The sequence below is a fragment of the Nerophis ophidion genome, linkage group LG01 (assembly GCF_033978795.1).
Source record: "Nerophis ophidion isolate RoL-2023_Sa linkage group LG01, RoL_Noph_v1.0, whole genome shotgun sequence".
Classification (NCBI taxonomy): Eukaryota; Metazoa; Chordata; class Actinopteri; order Syngnathiformes; family Syngnathidae; genus Nerophis; species Nerophis ophidion.
This window is the reverse complement of record NC_084611.1, coordinates 8,475,509-8,497,103: the sequence shown is the minus strand read 5'-3', so window position 1 is coordinate 8,497,103 and position 21,595 is coordinate 8,475,509. Positions and strand designations below refer to the sequence as shown.

The 21,595-nt window shown below is 42.6% G+C and overlaps 1 protein-coding gene across 1 annotated transcript in view; it reads right to left on the bottom strand.

Moving 5' to 3' along the window:
• LOC133549658 (UDP-glucuronosyltransferase 2A1-like) overlaps positions 1-21,371 on the bottom strand; it is a 45,996-nt gene extending 24,625 nt beyond the window's left edge. Inside the window, exons 1-3 of the mRNA XM_061895310.1 lie at positions 20,504-21,371; positions 12,539-12,687; positions 10,404-10,535 (exon numbers count right to left, since the gene is read on the bottom strand). Of these exons, the coding sequence (XP_061751294.1) occupies positions 10,404-10,535; positions 12,539-12,687; positions 20,504-21,239 (1,017 nt within the window). The 5' untranslated portion in view covers positions 21,240-21,371. The remainder of the gene's footprint in view (positions 1-10,403; positions 10,536-12,538; positions 12,688-20,503) is intronic.
• Positions 21,372-21,595: the final 224 nt, after the last annotated feature.

Genomic DNA, 21,595 nt, shown 5'->3' with positions numbered 1-21,595 from the left:
GACGGTAAAATGTGCAGACCAAACGATCAGGACTTTCGCATCTTGTTACACTGGAGCTACTTAAATCCGTCGATTGGTAAGTGTTTGTTTCGCATTAAATGTGGGTATCTAGTTTCAAATGTACATGCAGCTAGCGTAAATCTCATGTTAGCATCGATTAGCGTAGCATGTTACAATCGATTAGCTGGCAGTCATGCTGCAACCAAATATGTCTGATTAGCACATAAGTCAACAACATCAACAAAACTCACCTTTGTGATTTCGTTGACTTTATCGTTGCAAATGCATCTGTAGGTTATCCATACATCTCTGTGCCATGTCTGTCTTAGCATCGCCGGTCAAATGTGCGGACCAAACGATCAGGACTTTCGCATCTTGTGACACTGGAGCAACTTAAATCCGTCGATTGGTAAGTGTTTGTTTCGCACTAAATGTGGGTATCTAGTTTCAAATGTATATACAGCTGGCGTAAATCGCATGTTAGCATCGATTAGCGTAGCATGTTAGCATTGATTAGCGTAGCATGTTAGCATCGATTAGCTGGCAGTCATGCTGCAACCAAATATGTCTGATTAGCACATAAGTCAACAACATCAACAAAACTCACCTTTGCGATTTCGTTGACTTAATTGTTGCAAATGCATCTGCAGGTTATCCATACATCTCTGTGCCATGTCTGTCTTAGCATCGCCGGTAAAACGTGCGGACCAAACGATCAGGACTTTCGCATCTTGTGACACTGGAGCAACTTAAATCCGTCGATTGGTAAGTGTTTGTTTCGCATTAAATGTGGGTATCTAGTTTCAAATGTACATACAGCTGGCGTAAATCGCATGTTAGCATCGATTAGCTGGCAGTCATGCTGCGACCAAATATGTCTGATTAGCACATAAGTCAACAACATCAACAAAACTCACCTTTGTGATTTCGTTGACTTTATCGTTGCAAATGCATATGCAGGTTATCCATACATCTCTGTGCCATGTCTGTCTTAGCATCGCCGGTCAAATGTGGAGACACTCTGGTACATTCAATGGGGGTCTGGCGGCAGATTTCTTGCCAGTGGTGCAACTTGAATCCCTCCCTGTTAGTGTTGTTACACCCTCCGACAACACACCGACGAGGCATGATGTCTCCAAGGTTCCAAAAAATAGTCGAAAAAACGGAAAATAACAGAGCTGAGACCCGGTGTTTGTAATGTGAAAATGAAAATGGTGGGTGTGTTACCTCGGTGACGTCACGTTCCGACGTCATCGCTAAAAGACCGATAAACAGAAAGGCGTTTAATTCGCCAAAATTCACCCATTTAGAGTTCGGAAATCGGTTAAAAAAATACATGGTCTTTTTTCTGCACCATCAAGGTATATATTGACGCTTGCATAGGTTTGGTGATAATGTTCCCCTTTAAATGCTAGTTCAAAAGACTAAAAGTAAAATAATAAACTTGCAATGGAATCTCGGTTTTCATAAGCCCTGGTTTTAGTATTAGTTTGTTGTACCTCAAATATGTGTCGGTTTTACTACGATCAAACACATGTTGGTGAGTAGACTGCAAAATAAGTCACGTTAAAGCTAAATGAAATGGTTGCATACAATAATAGTCCAATCAAAGTCAACGAATGCCTTTTGTTTCATATTTCCAGACTCTCACTGAACGCACCACACTCAAGTCTTTAATGAAGATCATAGTTACGTTAAATTATTTTTTTTATCCTTCTCATTCTTCTTTTGTTAGCAGTTACATTATTTTCTGTACGTAAAACTATAGATGATTATTCCTCAGGGATGTTCCGATCAGGATTTTATGCTGCAAAATCCGATCATGCATTAAAAAGATTGGCCGATACCTGATGTATTCTTGTTATATTTTAAAATGTATTCATGGTGAGTGGTACTGGCAGTGTAACGATATCAGCACAATATTTACACCAAGTTCCGTGAACTATTTGATATCATACAAGCGAAACAAAGTCAATAGTACACAACAACGAAACAAAAACTGTCATCTTATACTCTTTTACATCATTTGGTCCTCATGTGTTCAGGTACTTATTGCCTGAATTTGTAAACATGAACAAAAACAACAAAGAAATTCTAAAAATAAAAATATTGCTGTAAGCACTCTGGTGTGATACAATCCTTAGTATCGACACCACCGATATATGGATCGATACGCCCTCCCCTTATGTGTATGCCTGGCCAATACATAAAGTTTTTGTTAATGTCAGAAAAATTGTATGTAAATTATCAAAAAAATTTCCGTTCTCTGAGTTCCCTGCGAACAGACAAGAGGCTGTCTTTGTTGCACCAAGCCAAAGTAAAAAAGGAGTTATCTGTTTTGATCCAAGACTTGCCCAAGCTCGATCCAGGACCAGTCCAATCCCGTAGCGTTTTTTTTTTTTTATGTGTTAATGTGACCGAAAACAATTGCTGTTTACATACCCTCCATCCCTTAGTCCATAGTGGATCCAACATATTAGTGAGAGTCCAGTCCATAGTGGATCCAACATATTAGTGAGAGTCCAGTCTAGAGTGGTTCTAACATAATAGTGAGAGTCCAGTCTAGAGTGGATCTAACATAATAGTGAGAGTCCAGTCTAGAGTGGATCTAACATAATAGAGAGAGTCCAGTCTAGAGTGGATCTAACATAACAGTGAAAGTCCAGTCCATAGTGGATTTAACATAATAGTGTGGGAGTCCAGTCCATAGTGGATCTAACATAATAGTGTGAGAGTCCAGTCTAGAGTGGATCTAACATAATAGTGAGAGTCCAGTCCATAGTTGATCTAACATGATAGTGAGAGTCCAGTCCATAGTGGATCTAATATAATAGTGAGAGTCCAGTCCATAGTGGATCTAACATAATAGTGAGAGTCCAGTCCATAGTGGATCTAACATAATAGTGAGAGTCCAGTCCATAGTGGATCTAACACAATAGTGAGAGTCCAGTCCATAGTGGATCTAACATAATAGTGAGAGTCCAGTCCATAGTGGATCTAACATAATAGTGTGAGAGTCCAGTCTAGAGTGGATCTAACATAATAGTGAGAGTCCAGTCCATAGTTGATCTAACATAATATTGTGAGAATTTAGTCCATAGTGGATCTAACATAATAGTAAGAGTCCAGTCCATAGTGGATCTAACATAATAGTGAGAGTCCAGTCCATAGTGGATCTAACATAATAGTGAGAGTCCAGTCCATAGTGGATCTATCATAATAGTGAGAGTCCAGTCCATAGTTGATCTAACATAATATTGTGAGAATTTAGTCCATAGTGGATCTAACATAATAGTAAGAGTCCAGTCCATAGTGGATCTAACATAATAGTGAGAGTCCAGTCCATAGTGGATCTATCATAATAGTGTGAGAGTCCAGTCCATAGTGGATCTAACATAATAGTGAGAGTCCAGTCCATAGTGGATCTAACATAATAGTGAGAGTCCAGTCCATAGTGGATCTATCATAATAGTGTGAGAGTCCAGTCCATAGTGGATCTAACATAATAGTGAGAGTCCAGTCCATAGTGGATCTAACATAATAGTGAGAGTCCAGTCCATAGTGGATCTAACATAATAGTGTGAGAGTCCAGTCCATAGTGGATCTAACATAATAGTGAGAGTCCAGTCCATAGTGGATCCAACATATTAGTGAGAGTCCAGTCTAGAGTGGTTCTAACATAATAGTGAGAGTCCAGTCCAGAGTGGATCTAACATAATAGTGAGAGTCCAGTCTAGAGTGGATCTAACATAATAGTGAGAGTCCAGTCCATAGTGGATCTAACATAATAGAGAGAGTCCAGTCTAGAGTGGATCTAACATAACAGTGAAAGTCCAGTCCATAGTGGATCTAACATAATAGTGTGAGAGTCCAGTCTAGAGTGGATCTAACATAATAGTGAGAGTCCAGTCCATAGTTGATCTAACATGATAGTGAGAGTCCAGTCCATAGTGGATCTAATATAATAGTGAGAGTCCAGTCCATAGTGGATCTAACATAATAGTGAGAGTCCAGTCCATAGTGGATCTAACATAATAGTGAGAGTCCAGTCCATAGTGGATCTAACATAATAGTGTGAGAGTCCAGTCTAGAGTGGATCTAACATAATAGTGAGAGTCCAGTCCATAGTGGATCTAACATAATAGTGAGAGTCCAGTCCATAGTGGATCTATCATAATAGTGTGAGAGTCCAGTCCATAGTGGATCTAACATAATAGTGAGAGTCCAGTCCATAGTGGATCTAACATAATATTGTGAGTCCAGTCCATAGTGGATCCAACATATTAGTGAAAGTCCAGTCCATAGTGGATCTAACATAATAGTGAGTGTCTCGTCCATAGTGGATCTAACATAATAGTGTGAGAGTCCAGTCCATAGTGGATCTAACATAATACTGTGAGAGCCCAGTCCATAGTGGATCTAACATAATAGTATGAGAGTCCAGTCCATAGTGGATCTAACATAACAGTGTGAGAGCCCAGTCCATAGTGGATCTAACATAATAGTATGAGAGTCCAGTCCATAGTGGATCTAACATAACAGTGTGAGAGTCCAGTCTATAGTGGATCTAACATAATAGTGAGAGTCCAGTCCATAGTGGATCTAACATAATAGTATTAGAGTCCAGTCCATAGTGGATCTAACATAATAGTGAGAGTCCAGTCCATAGTGGATCTAACATAATAGTGTGAGAGTCCAGTCCATAGTGGATCTAACATAATAGTGAGAGTCCAGTCCATAGTGGATCTAACATAATAGTGAGAGTCCAGTCCATAGGGGATCTAACGTAATAGTGAGAGTTCAGTCCATAATGGATCTAACATAATAGTGAGAGTCCAGTCCACAGTGGATCTAACATAATAGTGAGAGTCCAGTCCACAGTGGATCTAACATAATAGTGAGAGTCCAGTCCATAGTGGATCTAACATAATAGTGTGAGAGTCCAGTCCATAGTGGATCTAACATAATACTGTGAGAGCCCAGTCCATAGTGGATCTAACATAATAGTATGAGAGTCCAGTCCATAGTGGATCTAACATAACAGTGTGAGAGCCCAGTCCATAGTGGATCTAACATAATAGTATGAGAGTCCAGTCCATAGTGGATCTAACATAACAGTGTGAGAGTCCAGTCTATAGTGGATCTAACATAATAGTGAGAGTCCAGTCCATAGTGGATCTAACATAATAGTATTAGAGTCCAGTCCATAGTGGATCTAACATAATAGTGAGAGTCCAGTCCATAGTGGATCTAACATAATAGTGTGAGAGTCCAGTCCATAGTGGATCCAACATAATAGTGAGAGTCCAGTCCATAGTGGATCTAACATAATAGTGAGAGTCCAGTCCATAGGGGATCTAACGTAATAGTGAGAGTTCAGTCCATAATGGATCTAACATAATAGTGAGAGTCCAGTCCACAGTGGATCTAACATAATAGTGAGAGTCCAGTCCACAGTGGATCTAACATAATAGTGAGAGTCCAGTCCATAGTGGATCTAACATAATAGTGTAAAAGTCCAGTCCATAGTGGATCTAACATAATAGTGAGAGTCCAGTCCATAGTGGATCTAACATAATAGTGTAAAAGTCCAGTCCATAGTGGATCTAACATAATAGTGAGAGTTCAGTCCATAGTGGATCTAACATAATAGTGAGAGTCCAGTCCATAGTGGATCTAACATAATAGTGTGAGAGTCCAGTCCATAGTGGATCTAACATAATATTGTGAGTCCAGTCCATAGTGGATCCAACATATTAGTGAAAGTCCAGTCCATAGTGGATCTAACATAATAGTGAGTGTCTCGTCCATAGTGGATCTAACATAATAGTGTGAGGGTCCAGTCCATAGTGGATCTAACATAATACTGTGAGAGCCCAGTCCATAGTGGATCTAACATAATAGTGTGAGAGTCCAGTCCATAGTGGATCTAACATAATACTGTGAGAGCCCAGTCCATAGTGGATCTAACATAATAGTATGAGAGTCCAGTCCATAGTGGATCTAACATAATAGTATGAGAGTCCAGTCCATAGTGGATCTAACATAACAGTGTGAGAGTCCAGTCTATAGTGGATCTAACATAATAGTGAGAGTCCAGTCCATAGTGGATCTAACATAATAGTATTAGAGTCCAGTCCATAGTGGATCTAACATAATAGTGAGAGTCCAGTCCATAGTGGATCTAACATAATAGTGTGAGAGTCCAGTCCATAGTGGATCTAACATAATAGTGAGAGTCCAGTCCATAGTGGATCTAACATAATAGTGAGAGTCCAGTCCATAGTGGATCTAACATAATAGTGTAAGAGTCCAGTCCACAGTGGATCTAACATAATAGTGAGAGTCCAGTCCATAGTGGATCTAACATAATAGTGTAAAAGTCCAGTCCATAGTGGATCTAACATAATAGTGAGAGTTCAGTCCATAATGGATCTAACATAATAGTGTAAGAGTCCAGTCCATAGTGGATCTAACCTAATACTGTGAGAGTCCAATCCATAGTGGATCTAACATAATAGTGAGAGTCCAGTCCATAGGGGATCTAACATAATAGTGAGAGTCCAGTCCATAGTGGATCTAACATAATAGTGTAAAAGTCCAGTCCATAGTGGATCTAACATAATAGTGAGAGTCCAGTCCATAGTGGATCTAACATAATAGTGTAAAAGTCCAGTCCATAGTGGATCTAACATAATAGTGTGAGAGTCCAGTCCATAGTGGATCTAACATAATAGTTAGAGTCCAGTCCATAAGGGATTTATCATAATAGTGTGAGAGTCCAATCCAAAGTGGATCTAAACATAATAGTGAGAGTCCAATCCATAGTGGATCTAAGCATAATAGTGAGAGTCCAGTCCATAGTGGATCCAACATATTAGTGAAAGTCCAGTCCATAGTGGATCTAACATAATAGTGAGAGTCCAGTCCATAGTGGATCTAACATAATAGTGTGAGAGTCCAGTCTAGAGTGGATCTAACATAATAGTGAGAGTCCAGTCCATAGTTGATCTAACATGATAGTGAGAGTCCAGTCCATAGTGGATCTAATATAATAGTGAGAGTCCAGTCCATAGTGGATCTAACATAATAGTGAGAGTCCAGTCCATAGTGAATCTAACATAATAGTGAGAGTCCAGTCCATAGTGGATCTAACATAATAGTGTGAGAGTCCAGTCTAGAGTGGATCTAACATAATAGTGAGAGTCCAGTCCATAGTGGATCTAACATAATAGTGAGAGTCCAGTCCATAGTGGATCTATCATAATAGTGTGAGTCCAGTCCATAGTGGATCTAACATAATAGTGAGAGTCCAGTCCATAGTGGATCTAACATAATAGTGAGAGTCCAGTCCATAGTGGATCTAACATAATAGTGTGAGAGTCCAGTCCATAGTGGATCTAACATAATATTGTGAGTCCAGTCCATAGTGGATCCAACATATTAGTGAAAGTCCAGTCCATAGTGGATCTAACATAATAGTGAGTGTCTCGTCCATAGTGGATCTAACATAATAGTGTGAGAGTCCAGTCCATAGTGGATCTAACATAATACTGTGAGAGCCCAGTCCATAGTGGATCTAACATAATAGTGTGAGAGTCCAGTCCATAGTGGATCTAACATAATACTGTGAGAGCCCAGTCCATAGTGGATCTAACATAATAGTATGAGAGTCCAGTCCATAGTGGATCTAACATAACAGTGTGAGAGTCCAGTCCATAGTGGATCTAACATAATAGTATGAGAGTCCAGTCCATAGTGGATCTAACATAACAGTGTGAGAGTCCAGTCTATAGTGGATCTAACATAATAGTGAGAGTCCAGTCCATAGTGGATCTAACATAATAGTATTAGAGTCCAGTCCATAGTGGATCTAACATAATAGTGAGAGTCCAGTCCATAGTGGATCTAACATAATAGTGTGAGAGTCCAGTCCATAGTGGATCTAACATAATAGTGAGAGTCCAGTCCATAGTGGATCTAACATAATAGTGAGAGTCCAGTCCATAGGGGATCTAACGTAATAGTGAGAGTTCAGTCCATAATGGATCTAACATAATAGTGTAAGAGTCCAGTCCACAGTGGATCTAACATAATAGTGAGAGTCCAGTCCATAGTGGATCTAACATAATAGTGTAAAAGTCCAGTCCATAGTGGATCTAACATAATAGTGAGAGTTCAGTCCATAATGGATCTAACATAATAGTGTGAGAGTCCAATCCATAGTGGATCTAACATAATAGTGAGAGTCCAGTCCATAGGGGATCTAACATAATAGTGAGAGTCCAGTCCATAGTGGATCTAACATAATAGTGTAAAAGTCCAGTCCATAGTGGATCCAACATAATAGTGAGAGTCCAATCCAAAGTGGATCTAAACATAATAGTGAGAGTCCAGTCCATAGTGGATCCAACATATTAGTGAAAGTCCAGTCCATAGTGGATCTAACATAATAGTGAGAGTCCAGTCTAGAGTGGATCTAACATAATAGTGAGTGTCTCGTCCATAGTGGATCTAACATAATAGTGTGAGAGTCCAGTCCATAGTGGATCTAACATAATAGTGTGAGAGTCCAGTCCATAGTGGATCTAACATAATAGTATGAGAGTCCAGTCCATAGTGGATCTAACATAATAGTGAGAGTCCAGTCCATAGTGGATCTAACATAATAGTATTAGAGTCCAGTCCATAGTGGATCTAACATAATAGTGAGAGTCCAGTCCATAGTGGATCTAACATAATAGTATTAGAGTCCAGTCCATAGTGGATCTAACATAATAGTGAGAGTCCAGTCCATAGTGGATCTAACATAATAGTGTGAGAGTCCAGTCCATAGTGGATCTAACATAATAGTGTGAGAGTCCAGTCCATAGTGGATCTAACATAATAGTGAGAGTCCAGTCCATAGTGGATCTAACATAATAGTGAGAGTCCAGTCCATAGGGGATCTAACGTAATAGTGAGAGTTCAGTCCATAATGGATCTAACATAATAGTGTAAGAGTCCAGTCCATAGTGGATCTAACCTAATACTGTGAGAGTCCAATCCATAGTGGATCTAACATAATAGTGAGAGTCCAGTCCATAGTGAATCTAACATAATAGTGAGAGTCCAGTCCATAGGGGATCTAACATAATAGTGAGAGTCCAGTCCATAGTGGATCTAACATAATAGTGTGAGAGTCCAGTCCATAGTGGATCTAACATAATAGTGTAAGAGTCCAGTCTATAGTGGATGTAACCTAATACTGTGAGAGTCCAGTCCATAGTGGATCTAACATAACAGTGTGAGAGTCCAGTCCATAGTGGATCTAACATAATAGTTAGAGTCCAGTCCATAAGGGATTTATCATAATAGTGTGAGAGTCCAATCCAAAGTGGATCTAAACATAATAGTGAGAGTCCAGTCCATAGTGGATGTAAGCATAATAGTGAGAGTCCAGTCCATAGTGGATCCAACATAATAGTGAGAGTCCAGTCCATAGTGGATCTAACATAATAGTGAGAGTCCAGTCCATAGTGGATCCATCATAATAGTGAGAGTCCAGTCCATAGTGGATCTAAACATAATAGTGAGAGTCCAGTCCATAGTGGATCCAAGCATAATAGTGAGAGTCCAGTCCATAGTGGATCTAACATAATAGTGAGAGTCCAGTCCATAGTGGATCTATCATAATAGTGAGAGTCCAGTCCATAGTGGATCTAACATAAATTTTGAGAGTCCAGTCCATAGTGGATCTATCATAATAGTGAGAGTCCAGTCCATAGTGGATCTAAACATAATAGTGAGAGTCCAGTCCATAGTGGATCCATCATAATAGTGAGAGTCCAGTCCATAGTGGATCTAAGCATAATAGTGAGAGTCCAGTCCATAGTGGATCTAACATAATAGTGAGAGTCCAGTCCATAGTGGATCTAACATAATAGTGAGAGTCCAGTCCATAGTGGATCCATCATAATAGTGAGAGTCCAGTCCATAGTGGATCTAAGCATAATAGTGAGAGTCCAGTCCATAGTGGATCTAACATAATAGTGAGAGTCCAGTCCATAGTGGATCTAACATAATAGTGAGAGTCCAGTCCATAGTGGATCTAACATAATAGTGAGAGTCCAGTCCATAGTGGATCTAACATAATAGTGAGAGTCCAGTCCATAGTGGATCCAACATAATAGTGAGAGTCCAGTCCATAGTGGATCAAACAAAATGGCAGTTTTAAAATTTAGTAGGGAAGTTCGAATGTTAAGGTCTGTTAGGTAAGGGTTTTTATTTTATTTTCATAGAAGTGTGTTAAAAGTAAACGAATAACGACAACCGAGGTACCACCGCGTTGTTCAACTAAACCACCATGTGTTCATTGAAATGGTGCATTTTTAATCCTGCCAAAACATGGTACTCTTTCTTACCTTCTGGGGAATCTGAGCAAGACCCGAAGCGATCATGTTGGCCTTCTCCGCGGTGATGTTGTTGATGAAGGATCCCAAAGTGAAAACCACAATGCCGTCTTCACCTGAACTCTGCACAAACTCTTCCATATCCTGCAGAAGGAGAGGTCAGGTGCGAACAATTAGGATTTTTGCATTCTAACATGTAAACATTGGCTTGTTCTTGGTGGCTAAAAATGTAGCAAAACATTCCACATCTCCACCAATGTCAGGGATCTACAGTTTGATTCTGAGCAGCCAAGGACTCGTGCGTGTTCCGCGTTTGTTGGCTTCTCTGCCTTCCGTTGTATTTCTGGTTCGATCTTCATCTTTTCCTCCTTGCCATTTTGTTATTCTCCTGGCAAAAGTGTACTAAAACGCTCGGTTGCCGGCAACTTAAGTGTTCCAAGTTCGGTCCCCGGTTCTGCCATCGTAGTCACTTGCCGTTGTGTCCTTGGGCAAGACACTTTACCCACCTGCTCCCAGTGCCACCCACTCTGGTTAAAAAATGTAACTTAGATATTGGGTTCCACTATGGGGTATCGGACTGTCTGATTCTGGCGGTCCACTCCCTGTAAGATCAGTGCCAGAGCTCGGTCCGCATTGCCGGCAGTAAGTCGGAAACGTTCCCAGTGAGGGTTGGACTCCGCCAAGGCTGTCCTTTGTCACCGATTCTGTTCATAACTTTTATGGACAGAATTTCTAGGCGCAGGTGGATCCGGTTTGGTGGCCGCAGGATTAGGTCTCTGCTTTTTGCAGATGATGTGGTCCTGATGGCTTCATCCGGCCAGGATCTTCAGCTCTAACTGGATTGGTCCGCAACCGGGATGGGAATCAGCACCTCCAAGTCCATGGTTCTCGCCCGGAAAAGGGTGGAGTGCCATCTCCGGGTTGGGGAGTAGACCCTGCCCCAAGTGGAGGAGTTCAAGTACCTAGGAGTCTTGTTCACGAGTGGGGGAAGAGTGGATCGTGAGATCGACAGGCGGATCGGTGCGGCGTCTTCTGTAATGCAGATGCCGTATCGATCCGTTGTGGTGAAGAAGGAGCTGAGCCGGAAGGCAAAGCTCTCAATTTCCCGGTCGATCTACGTTCTCATCCTCACTTATGCTCATGAGCTGTGGGTTATGACCCAAAGGACAAGATCACGGGTACAAGCGGCCCAAATGAGTTTCCTCGATCCCTTAGAGATAGGGTGAGAAGCTCTGCCATCCGGGCGGAACTCGGAGTAAAGCCGCTGCTCCTTCACATCGAGAGGAGCCAGATGAGGTGGTTCGGGCATCTGGTCAGGATGCCACCCGAACGCCTCCCTAGGGAGGTGTTTAGGGCACGTCCAACCGGTAGGAGGCCACGGGGAAGACCCAGGACACGTTGGGAAGACTATGTCTCCCGGCTGGCCTGGGAACGCCTCGGGATCCCCCGGGAAGAGCTAGACGAAGTGGCTGGGGAGAGGGAAGTCTGGGTTTCCCTGCTTAGGCTGTTGCCCCCGCGACCCGACCTCGGATAAGCGGAAGATGATGGATGGATGAATGTTTGACCTCCCATAATTGAAGTGAAGTGAATTATATTTATATAGCGCTTTTCTCCAGTGACTCAAAGCGCTTTACATAGTGAAACCCAATATCTAAGTTACATTCAAACCAGTGTGGGTGGTCACTGGGAGCAGGTTGGTAAAGTGTCTTTGCCCGAGGACACAACGGCAGTGACTAGGATGGCGGAAGCGGGGATCGAACCTGGAACCCTCAAGTTGCTGGCACGGCCACTCTACCAACCGAGCTACACCGCCCCATCATGTCACTGTAACTTTGTTTGCTTACAAAGTTCGACTTAAATGCACTTTCCGCATAAAACAAGAACGTGTATTGTTGGAAGAAGTCACCAAGTTCGCCCCTGACTTGTTCAAACACTTGCACTCGCCAGTGCGGTCCTGAGACACCAACAAAAAAAAAGAGAGGTTGATTGACATCAGAAACCGCACAAGAACAAAATTAAAACAGCCGTAACGAGGCTGGACGTAGAACTCCATGCAGGTAGAAAAAAAAAGACTTTCACACATAGACGCTGAATTCTGCGTGACCTTCGAGTCTCATTGGACAACAGGACATCAGGACGCAGCTTACCTCGGGTAGAGCTTTCGCCGGTCTGCAGTGGATCCCACCGACAAACTTGAAGTTGGGCAGGAAAGGGCGAGGGTAGTCAAAATCCCAGTATGTCCTTATCAGCCAGATGTCTGCCTTGCCAAGCAACTCGCAGGCGCTGGTGGGCGTGCCTGTCATGACATAAGAGAGGAGATTCAGACCTAGGCCCAATCCCGTTGTTCACCCTCACTCACTACCACCACACCCTCGAAATATAGGAACAAGAGGTAGAACTTTGTAATCTTCTCTAGGACATCTCTTGCTTAATGAAATTAAACAATGGATGTCCGCTAACTTTTTGCAACTCAACGCCAAAAAAACGGAAATGCTGATTATCGGTCCTGCTAGACACCGACCTCTATTTAATAATACAACTCTAACATTTGACAACCAAACAATTAAACAAGGCGACACGGTAAAGAATCTGGGTATTATCTTTGACCCAACTCTCTCCTTTGAGTCACACATTAAAAGCGTTACTAAAACGGCCTTCTTTCATCTCTGTAATATCGCTAAAATTCACTTCATTCTGTCCACTAAAGACGCTGAGATCATTATCCATGCGTTTGTTACGTCTCGCCTCGACTACTGTAACGTATTATTTTCGGGTCTCCCCATGTCTAGCATTAAAAGATTACAGTTGGTACAAAATGCGGCTGCTAGACTTTTGACAAGAACAAGAAAGTTTGATCACATTACACCTGTACTGTATATACCTTTATATACATATATACATACATATATACCTATACTGTATATACCTTTATATACATATATACATACATATATACCTGTACTGGCTCACCTGCACTGGCTTCCTGTGCACTTAAGATGTGACTTTAAGGTTTTACTACTTACGTATAAAATACTACACGGTCTAGCTCCATCCTATCTTGCCCATTGTATTGTACCATATGTCCCGGCAAGAAATCTGCCTTCAAAGGACTCCGGCTTATTAGTGATTCCCAAAGCCCAAAAAAAGTCTGCGGGCTATAGAGCTTTTTCCGTTCGGGCTCCAGTACTCTGGAATGCCCTCCCGGTAACAGTTCGAGATGCCACCTCAGTAGAAGCATTTAAGTCTCACCTTAAAACTCATTTGTATACTCTAGCCTTTAAATAGACCTCCTTTTTAGACCAGTTGATCTGCCGTTTCTTTTCTTTTTCTCCTATGTCCCACTCTCCCTTGTGGAGAGGGTCCGGTCCGATCCGGTGGCCATGTACTGCTTGCCTGTGTATCGGCTGGGGACATCTCTGCGCTGCTGATCCGCCTGCGCTTGGGATGGTTTCCTGCTGGCTCCGCCTCCTCTTGGGATGGTTTCCTGCTGGCTCCGCTGTGAACGGGACTCTCGCTGCTGTGTTGGATCCGCTTTGGACTGGACTCTCGCGACTGTGTTGGATCCATTATGGATTGAACTTTCACAGTATCATGTTAGACCCGCTCGACATCCATTGCTTTCCTCCTCTCCAAGGTTCTCATAGTCATCATTGTCACCGACGTCCCACTGGGTGTGAGTTTTCCTTGCCCTTATGTGGGCCTACCGAGGATGTTGTAGTGGTTTGTGCAGCCCTTTGAGACACTAGTGATTTAGGGCTATATAAGTAAACATTGATTGATTGATTGATTGATTCGCTGCGTCACTGCATGGTTTATGTTCTTGCACATGAGTTGGTGCGGCATAGCTCGGTTGGTAGAGCGGCCGTGTCAGCAACTTGAGGGTTGCAGGTTCGATTCCCGCTTCCGCCATCCTAGTCACTGCCGTTGTGTCCTTGGGCAAGACACTTTACCCACCTGCTCCCAGTGCCACCCACACTGGTTTAAATGTAACTTAGATATTGGGTTTCACTATGTTAAAGCGCTTGGAGTCACTAGAGAAAAGCGCTATATAAATATAATTCACTAAATATAATTCACTTATCAATCAATCAATGTTTACTTATATAGCCCTAAATCACTAGTGTCTCAAAGGGCTGCACAAACCACTACAACATCCTCGGTAGGCCCACATAAGGGCAAGGAAAACTCACACCCAGTGGGACGTCGGTGACAATGATGACTATGAGAACCTTGGAGAGGAGGAAAGCAATGGATGTCGAGCGGGTCTAACATGATACTGTGAGAGTTCAATCCATAATGGATCCAACACAGTTGCGAGAGTCCAGTCCAAAGCGGATCCAACACAGCAGCGAGAGTCCCGTTCACAGCGGAGCCAGCAGGAAACCATCCCAAGCGGAGGCGACTCGGTAAAGAATCTGGGTATTATTTTCGAGCCAACTCTCTCGTTTGAGTCACACATAAAGAATGTTACCAAAACTGCCTTTTTTTTCATCTCCGTCAAATCGCTAAAATCTGTTCCATTTTGTCCACTAGCGATCATTATTCATGCGTTCGTTACGTCTTGTCTCGTTTACTGTAATGCACTGGTTCTCAACCTTTTTTCAGTGATGTACCCCCTGTGAACATTTTTTTTTAATTCAAGTACCCCCTAATCAGAGCATTTTTAGTTGAAAAAAAAGACATAAAGAAGTAAAATACAGCACTATGTCATCAGTTTCTGATTTATTAAATTGTATAACAGTGCAAAATATTGCTCATTTGTAGTGGTCTTTTTTTAACTATTTGGAAAATAGTTTTTTTAAATAACTAAAAACTTGTTGAAAAATAAACAAATAAATAAAGATTTCTACACATAGAAGTAATCATCAACTTAAAGAGCCCTCTTTGGGGATTGTAATAGAGATCCATCTGGATTCATGAACTTCATTCTAAACATTTATTCACAAAAAAAGAAATCTTTACCATCAATATTTATGGAACATGTCCACAAAAAAAAAAATCTAGCTGTTAACTCTGAATATTGCATTGTTGCATTTCTTTTCTCAGTTTATGAACTTACATTCATATTTTGTTGAAGTATTATTCTATAAATATATTTATAAAGGATTTTTGAACTGTTGCTATTTTTAGAATATTTTTAAAACATATCACGGACCCCTTGGCATACCTACAAGTACCCCCATTTGAGAACCACTACTGTAACGTATTATTTTCGGGCCTCCCTATGTTGGTACAAAATGCGGCTGAAGGACTAGATGTCTACCCCTCGTTATTCCCACTAACCCGATATGTGACACCACTACCCTTGGGGGACGGTGTGGCACAGTTGGGAGAGTGCCTGTGCCAGAAACCTGAGGGTTCCTTGTTCGATCCTCACCTTCTACCAACCTCGTCACGTCCGTTGTGTCCTTGAGCAAGACACTTCACCCTTGCTCCTGATGGGTCTTGGTTCGGGCCTTGCATGGCAGCTCCGCCATCAGTGTGTGAATGGATGAATGTGGAAATAGTGTCAAAGCGCTTAGAGTACTTTGAAAGTACAAACCATGTTTCCATATAAATTGGGAAATTGTGTTAGATGTAAATATAAACGGAATATAATGATTTGCAAATCATTTTCAACCCATATTCAGTTGAATGCACTACAAAGACAACATATTTGATGTTCAAACTCATAAACTTTATTTTGTTTTGCAAATAATAATTAAATTAGAATTTCATGGCTGCAACACGTGCCAAAGTAGTTGGGAAAGGGCATGTTCACCACTGTGTTACATCACCTTTTCTTTTAACAACACTCAATAAACGTTTGGGAACTGAGGAAACTAATTGTTGAAGCTTTGAAAGTGGAATTCTTTCCCATTCTTGTTTTATGTAGAGCTTCAGTCGTTCAACAGTCCGGGGTCTCCGCTGTCGTATTTTACGCTTCATAAGGCGCCACGCGTTTTCGATGGGAGACAGGTCCGGACTGCAGGTTGCCCAGGAAAGTACCCGCACTCTTTTTTTTTTTACGAAGCCACGCTGTTGTAACACGTGCTGAATGTGGCTTGGCATTGTCTTGCTGAAATAAGCAAGACGGCGCTTAGATGGCGGAATATGTTGTTCCAAAACCTGTATGTACCTTTCAGCATTAATGGTGCCTTCACAGATGTGTAAGTTACCCATGCCTTGGGCACTAATACACCCCCATACCATCACAGATGCTGGCTTTTACACTTTGTGTCTATAACAGTCTGTATGGTTCGCTTCCCCTTTGGTCTGGATGAAACGATGTCGAATATTTCCCCCAAAAATTTGAAATGTGGACTCCTCTGACCACACAACACTTTTCCACTTTGCATCAGTCCATCTTAGATGATCTCGGGCCCAGAGAAGCCGGCGGCGGTTCTGGATGTTGTTGATAAATGGCTTTCGCTTTGCATAGTAGAGCTTTAACTTGCACTTACAGATGTAGCGACCAACTGTATTTAGTGACTGTGGTTTTCTGAAGTGTTCCTGAGCCCATGTGGTGATATCCTTTAGAGATCGATGTCTGTTTTTGATTCAGTGCCGTCTGAGGGATTCGAAGGTCACGGTCATTCAATGTTGGTTTCCGGCCATGCCGCTTACGTGGAGTGATTTCTCCAGATTCTCTGAACCTTTTGATGATATTATGGAGCGTAGATGTTGAAATCCCTAAATTTCTTGCAATTGCACTTTGAGAAACGTTGTTCTTAAACTGTTTGACTATTTGCTCACACAGTTGTGGACAAAGGGGTGTACCTCGCCCCATCCTTTCTTGTGAAAGACTGAGCATTTTTTGGGAAGTTTTTTTCATACCCAATCATGGCACCCACCTATTCCCAATTAGCCCGCACACCTGTGGAATGTTCCGAATAAGTGTTTGATGTGCATTCCTCAACTTTATCAGTATTTATTGCCACCTTTCCCAACTTCTTTGTCACGTGTTGCCGGCATCAAATTCTAAAGTTAATGATTATTTGCCTTCACAGATGTGTAAGTTACCCATGCCTTGGGCACTAATGCACCCCCATACCATCACAGATGCTGGCTTTTGAACTTTGCGTCGATAACAGTCTGGATGGTTCGCTTCCCCTTTGGTTCGGATGACACAATGTCGAATATTTCCAAAAACAATTTGAAATGTGGGCTTGTCAGACCACAGAACACTTTCAACTTTCCATCAGTCCATCTTAGATGATCTCGGGCCCAGAGAAGCCGGCGGTGTTTCTGGGTGTTGTTGATAAACAGCTTTCGCTTTGCATAGTAGAGCTTTAACTTGCACTTACAGATGTAACGACCAACTGTATTTAGTGACAGTGGTTTTCTGAAGTGTTCCTGAGCCCATGTGGTGATATCCTTTAGAGATCGATGTCTGTTTTTGATTCAGTGCCGTCTGAGGGATTTGAAGGTCACGGTCATTCAATGTTGGTTTCCGGCCATGCCGCTTACGTGGAGTGATTTCTCCAGATTCTCTGAACCTTTTGATGATATTATGGAGCGTAGATGTTGAAATCCCTAAATTTCTTGCAATTGCACTTTGAGAAACGTTGTTCTTAAACTGTTTGACTATTTGCTCACGCAGTTGTGGACAAAGGGGTGTACCTCGCCCCATCCTTTCCTGTGAATGACAGAGCATTTTTTGGGAAGCTGTTTTTATACCCAATCATGGCATCCACCTGTTCCCAATTAGCCTGCACACCTGTGGGATGTTCCAAATAAGTGTTTGATGAGCATTCCTCAACTTTATCAGTATGTATTGCCACCTTTCCCAACTTCTTTGTCCCGTGTTGCCGGCATCAAATTCGAAAGTTAATGATTATTTGCCTTCACAGATGTGTAAGTTACCCATGCCTTGGGCACTAATGCACCCCCATACCATCACAGATGCTGGCTTTTCAACTTTGCTTCGATAACAGTCTGGATGCTTCGCTTCCCCTTTGGTCCGGATGACACGATGTCGAATATTTCCAAAAACAATTTGAAATGTGGACTCGTCAGACCACAGAACACTTTTCCACTTTGCATCAGTCCATCTTGGATGATCTCGGGCCCAGAGAAGCCGGCGGCGTTTCTGGGTGTTGTTGATAAACAGCTTTCACTTTGCATAGTAGAGCTTTAACTTGCACTTACAGATGTAACGACCAACTGTATTTAGTGACAGTGGTTTTCTGAAGTCTTCCTGAGCCCATGTGGTGATATCCTTTAGAGATTGATGTCGGTTTTTGATACAGTGCCGTATGAGGGATCGAAGGTCACGGTCATTCAATGTTGGTTTCTGGCCATGCCGCTTACATGGAGTGATTTCTCCAGATTCTCTGAACCTTTTGATGATGTTATGGAGCGTAGATGTTGAAATCCCTAATTTTCTTGCAATTGCACTTTGAGAAACGTTGTTCTTAAACTGTTTGACTATTTGCTCACGCAGTTGTGGACAAAGGGGTGTACCTCACCCCATCCTTTCTTGTGTAAGACTGAGCATTATTCGGGAAGTTTTTTTCATACCCAATCATGGCACCCACCTGTTCCCAATTAGCCTGCACACCTGTGGGATGTTTAAATAAGTGTTTGATGAGCATTCCTCAACTTTATCAGTATTTATTGCCACCTTTCCCAACTTCTTTGTCCCGTGTTGCCGGCATCAAATTCTAAAGTTAATGATTAGTTGCCAAAAAAAATGTTTATCAGTTTGAACATCAAATATGTTGTCTTTGTAGCATATTCAACTGAATATGGCTTGAAAATGATTTGCAAATCATTGTATTCTGTTTATATTTACATCGAACACAATTTCCCAACTCATATGGAAACGGGGTTTGTAGAGAAGCGCTATGCAAGTGTAACCCATTTACCATTTACTCACGGGAACACTCAAAATTTAAAAATCAATCAATCAATGTTTACTTATATAGCCCTAAATCACTAGTGTCTCAAAGGGCTGCACAAACCACTACCACATCCTCGGTAGGCCCACATAAGGGCAAGGAAAACTCACACCCAGTGGGACGTCGGTGACAATGATGACTATGAGAACCTTGGAGAGGAGGAAAGCAATGGATGTCGAGCGGGTCTAACATGATACTGTGAGAGTTCAATCCATAATGGATCCAACACAGTCGCGAGAGTCCAGTCCAAAGCGGATCCAACACAGCAGCGAGAGTCCCGTTCACAGCGTAGCCAGCAGGAAACCATCCCAAGCGGAGGCGGATCAGCAGCGCAGAGATGTCCCCAGCCGATACACAGGCGAGCAGTACATGGCCACCGGATCGGACCGGACCCCCTCCACAAGGGAGAGTGGGACATAGAAGAAAAAGAAAAGAAACGGCAGATCAACTGGTCTAAAAAGGGAGTCTATTTAAAGGCTAGAGTATACAAATGAGTTTTAAGGTGAGACTTAAATGCTTCTACTGAGGTGGCATCTCGAACTGTTACCGGGAGGGCATTCCAGAGTACTGGAGCCCGAAATGAAAACGCTCTATAGCCCGCAGACTTTTTTTGGGCTTCGGGAATCACTAATAAGCCGGAGTCCTTTGAAGGCAGATTTCTTGCCGGGACATATGGTACAATACAATGGGCAAGATAGGATGGAGCTAGATCGTGTAGTATTTTATACGTAAGTAGTAAAACCTTAAAGTCACATCTTAAGTGCACAGGAAGCCAGTGCAGGTGAGCCAGTACAGGTATATATGTATGTATATATGTATATAAAGGTATATACAGTACAGGCGTAATGTGATCAAACTTTCTTGTTCTTGTCAAAAGTCTAGCAGCCGCATTTTGTACCAACTGTAATCTTTTAATGCTAGACATGGGGAGACCCGAAAATAATACATTACAGTAATCGAGACGAGACGTAACAAACGCATGGATAATGATCTCAGCGTCTTTAGTGGACAGAATGGAGCGAATTTTAGCGATATTACGGAGATGAAAGAAGGCCGTTTTAGTAACGCTTTTAATGTGTGACTCAAAGGAGAGAGTTGGGTCGAAGATAATACCCAGATTCTTTACCGTGTCGCCTTGTTTAATTTAAAAGATGGGGCTAAAAGGTCGGGTGAGCTGGTGTGTTGGGACCGGCCCAAAAAGTCAAGTGGACCAGCACGCTCGCCACTCACCTTTGAACTCTGTGTAGTATCGATCCAGTTCTTGCCACATGACTTTGTTTATCACCACGTCATTCAAGGCGTAGAAGAGGAAGTTCTGCAGCCTCTCGTAGAAATCCATCTCGTCCGTCAGCTTACTCATGGCGCCCGGCACAAAAGAGGGCGGGGCAGGCATCTGACCGCAGTACCTCTCCATGTTATGAACCAAGGAGAAGCGCAAGGAGAGGACCAGAGGGACCTCCAGTATCTCAGCCAAGAGGTCACTGCCCGGGTAAATGGGGTCAGCCAGGACGAGATCGTAGTCGCCTTCCTTCAACTTCCTCTTGATGACGTCCGACTTCATCACGCCGTCCAGATAGCCCAAAGAATACCGCAGGTCGTCTTTCATCAAGGTCATGAACTTCATGTAGACCTGAAAAATGTTCATGCGGTCAATCTCGTACATGGAGAAAGCCAGGAACTCATCCATGAACTTCATGAAGTCGTCCAGTTCGAAGGTGACGTCGAACGGCTCGTAGCGGAAGCGGGATTCCTCGCTGGCTTTCATGAAGAGCGAAGTGCTGGGGAGCAGGACAGTGACGTGGTGTCCCCGGTCCGCCAGCGTCTCCAGCACGGGCTTCATGTTGATCCAGTGGCTGCCGTCTGTGTACCACACCAAAATGCGCCCGCCTTCGGCGCCCGCCGGCGCACGGAAGAGCAGCAGCAGCAGCAGCAAGGCGCCAAGCGAGACCCGAAGACCCGGCGTCATGGTGGCTGTGTGACAACGAGCGAGTCGGCCTGTCTTTATTTCGAAACAGGCGGCCTCGGGAAAAATGAATCATTTACCAACCAAAGCTGAACTCTGCCTTGGACTAAGAGCGTAAGTACTTATAGGTAAAAAGTCATACTGTAAATGTGAACAATCTCACCTGGGCTACACTCAAGATAGTAGGAGGGTGTGTTTATCCCAACCCTGATGTGCACCAAACTTGTTGGCAAAGTGAACGCTGCACAGACCAAAGACACGGGACCTGATCTACTCAAGCTGTGCCTGTACGTGCAAATCCACACGCAAGCCAGGTCCTGAGCCGAGGATCGAGTAACTTAAGTGAATAAACTAAAGAG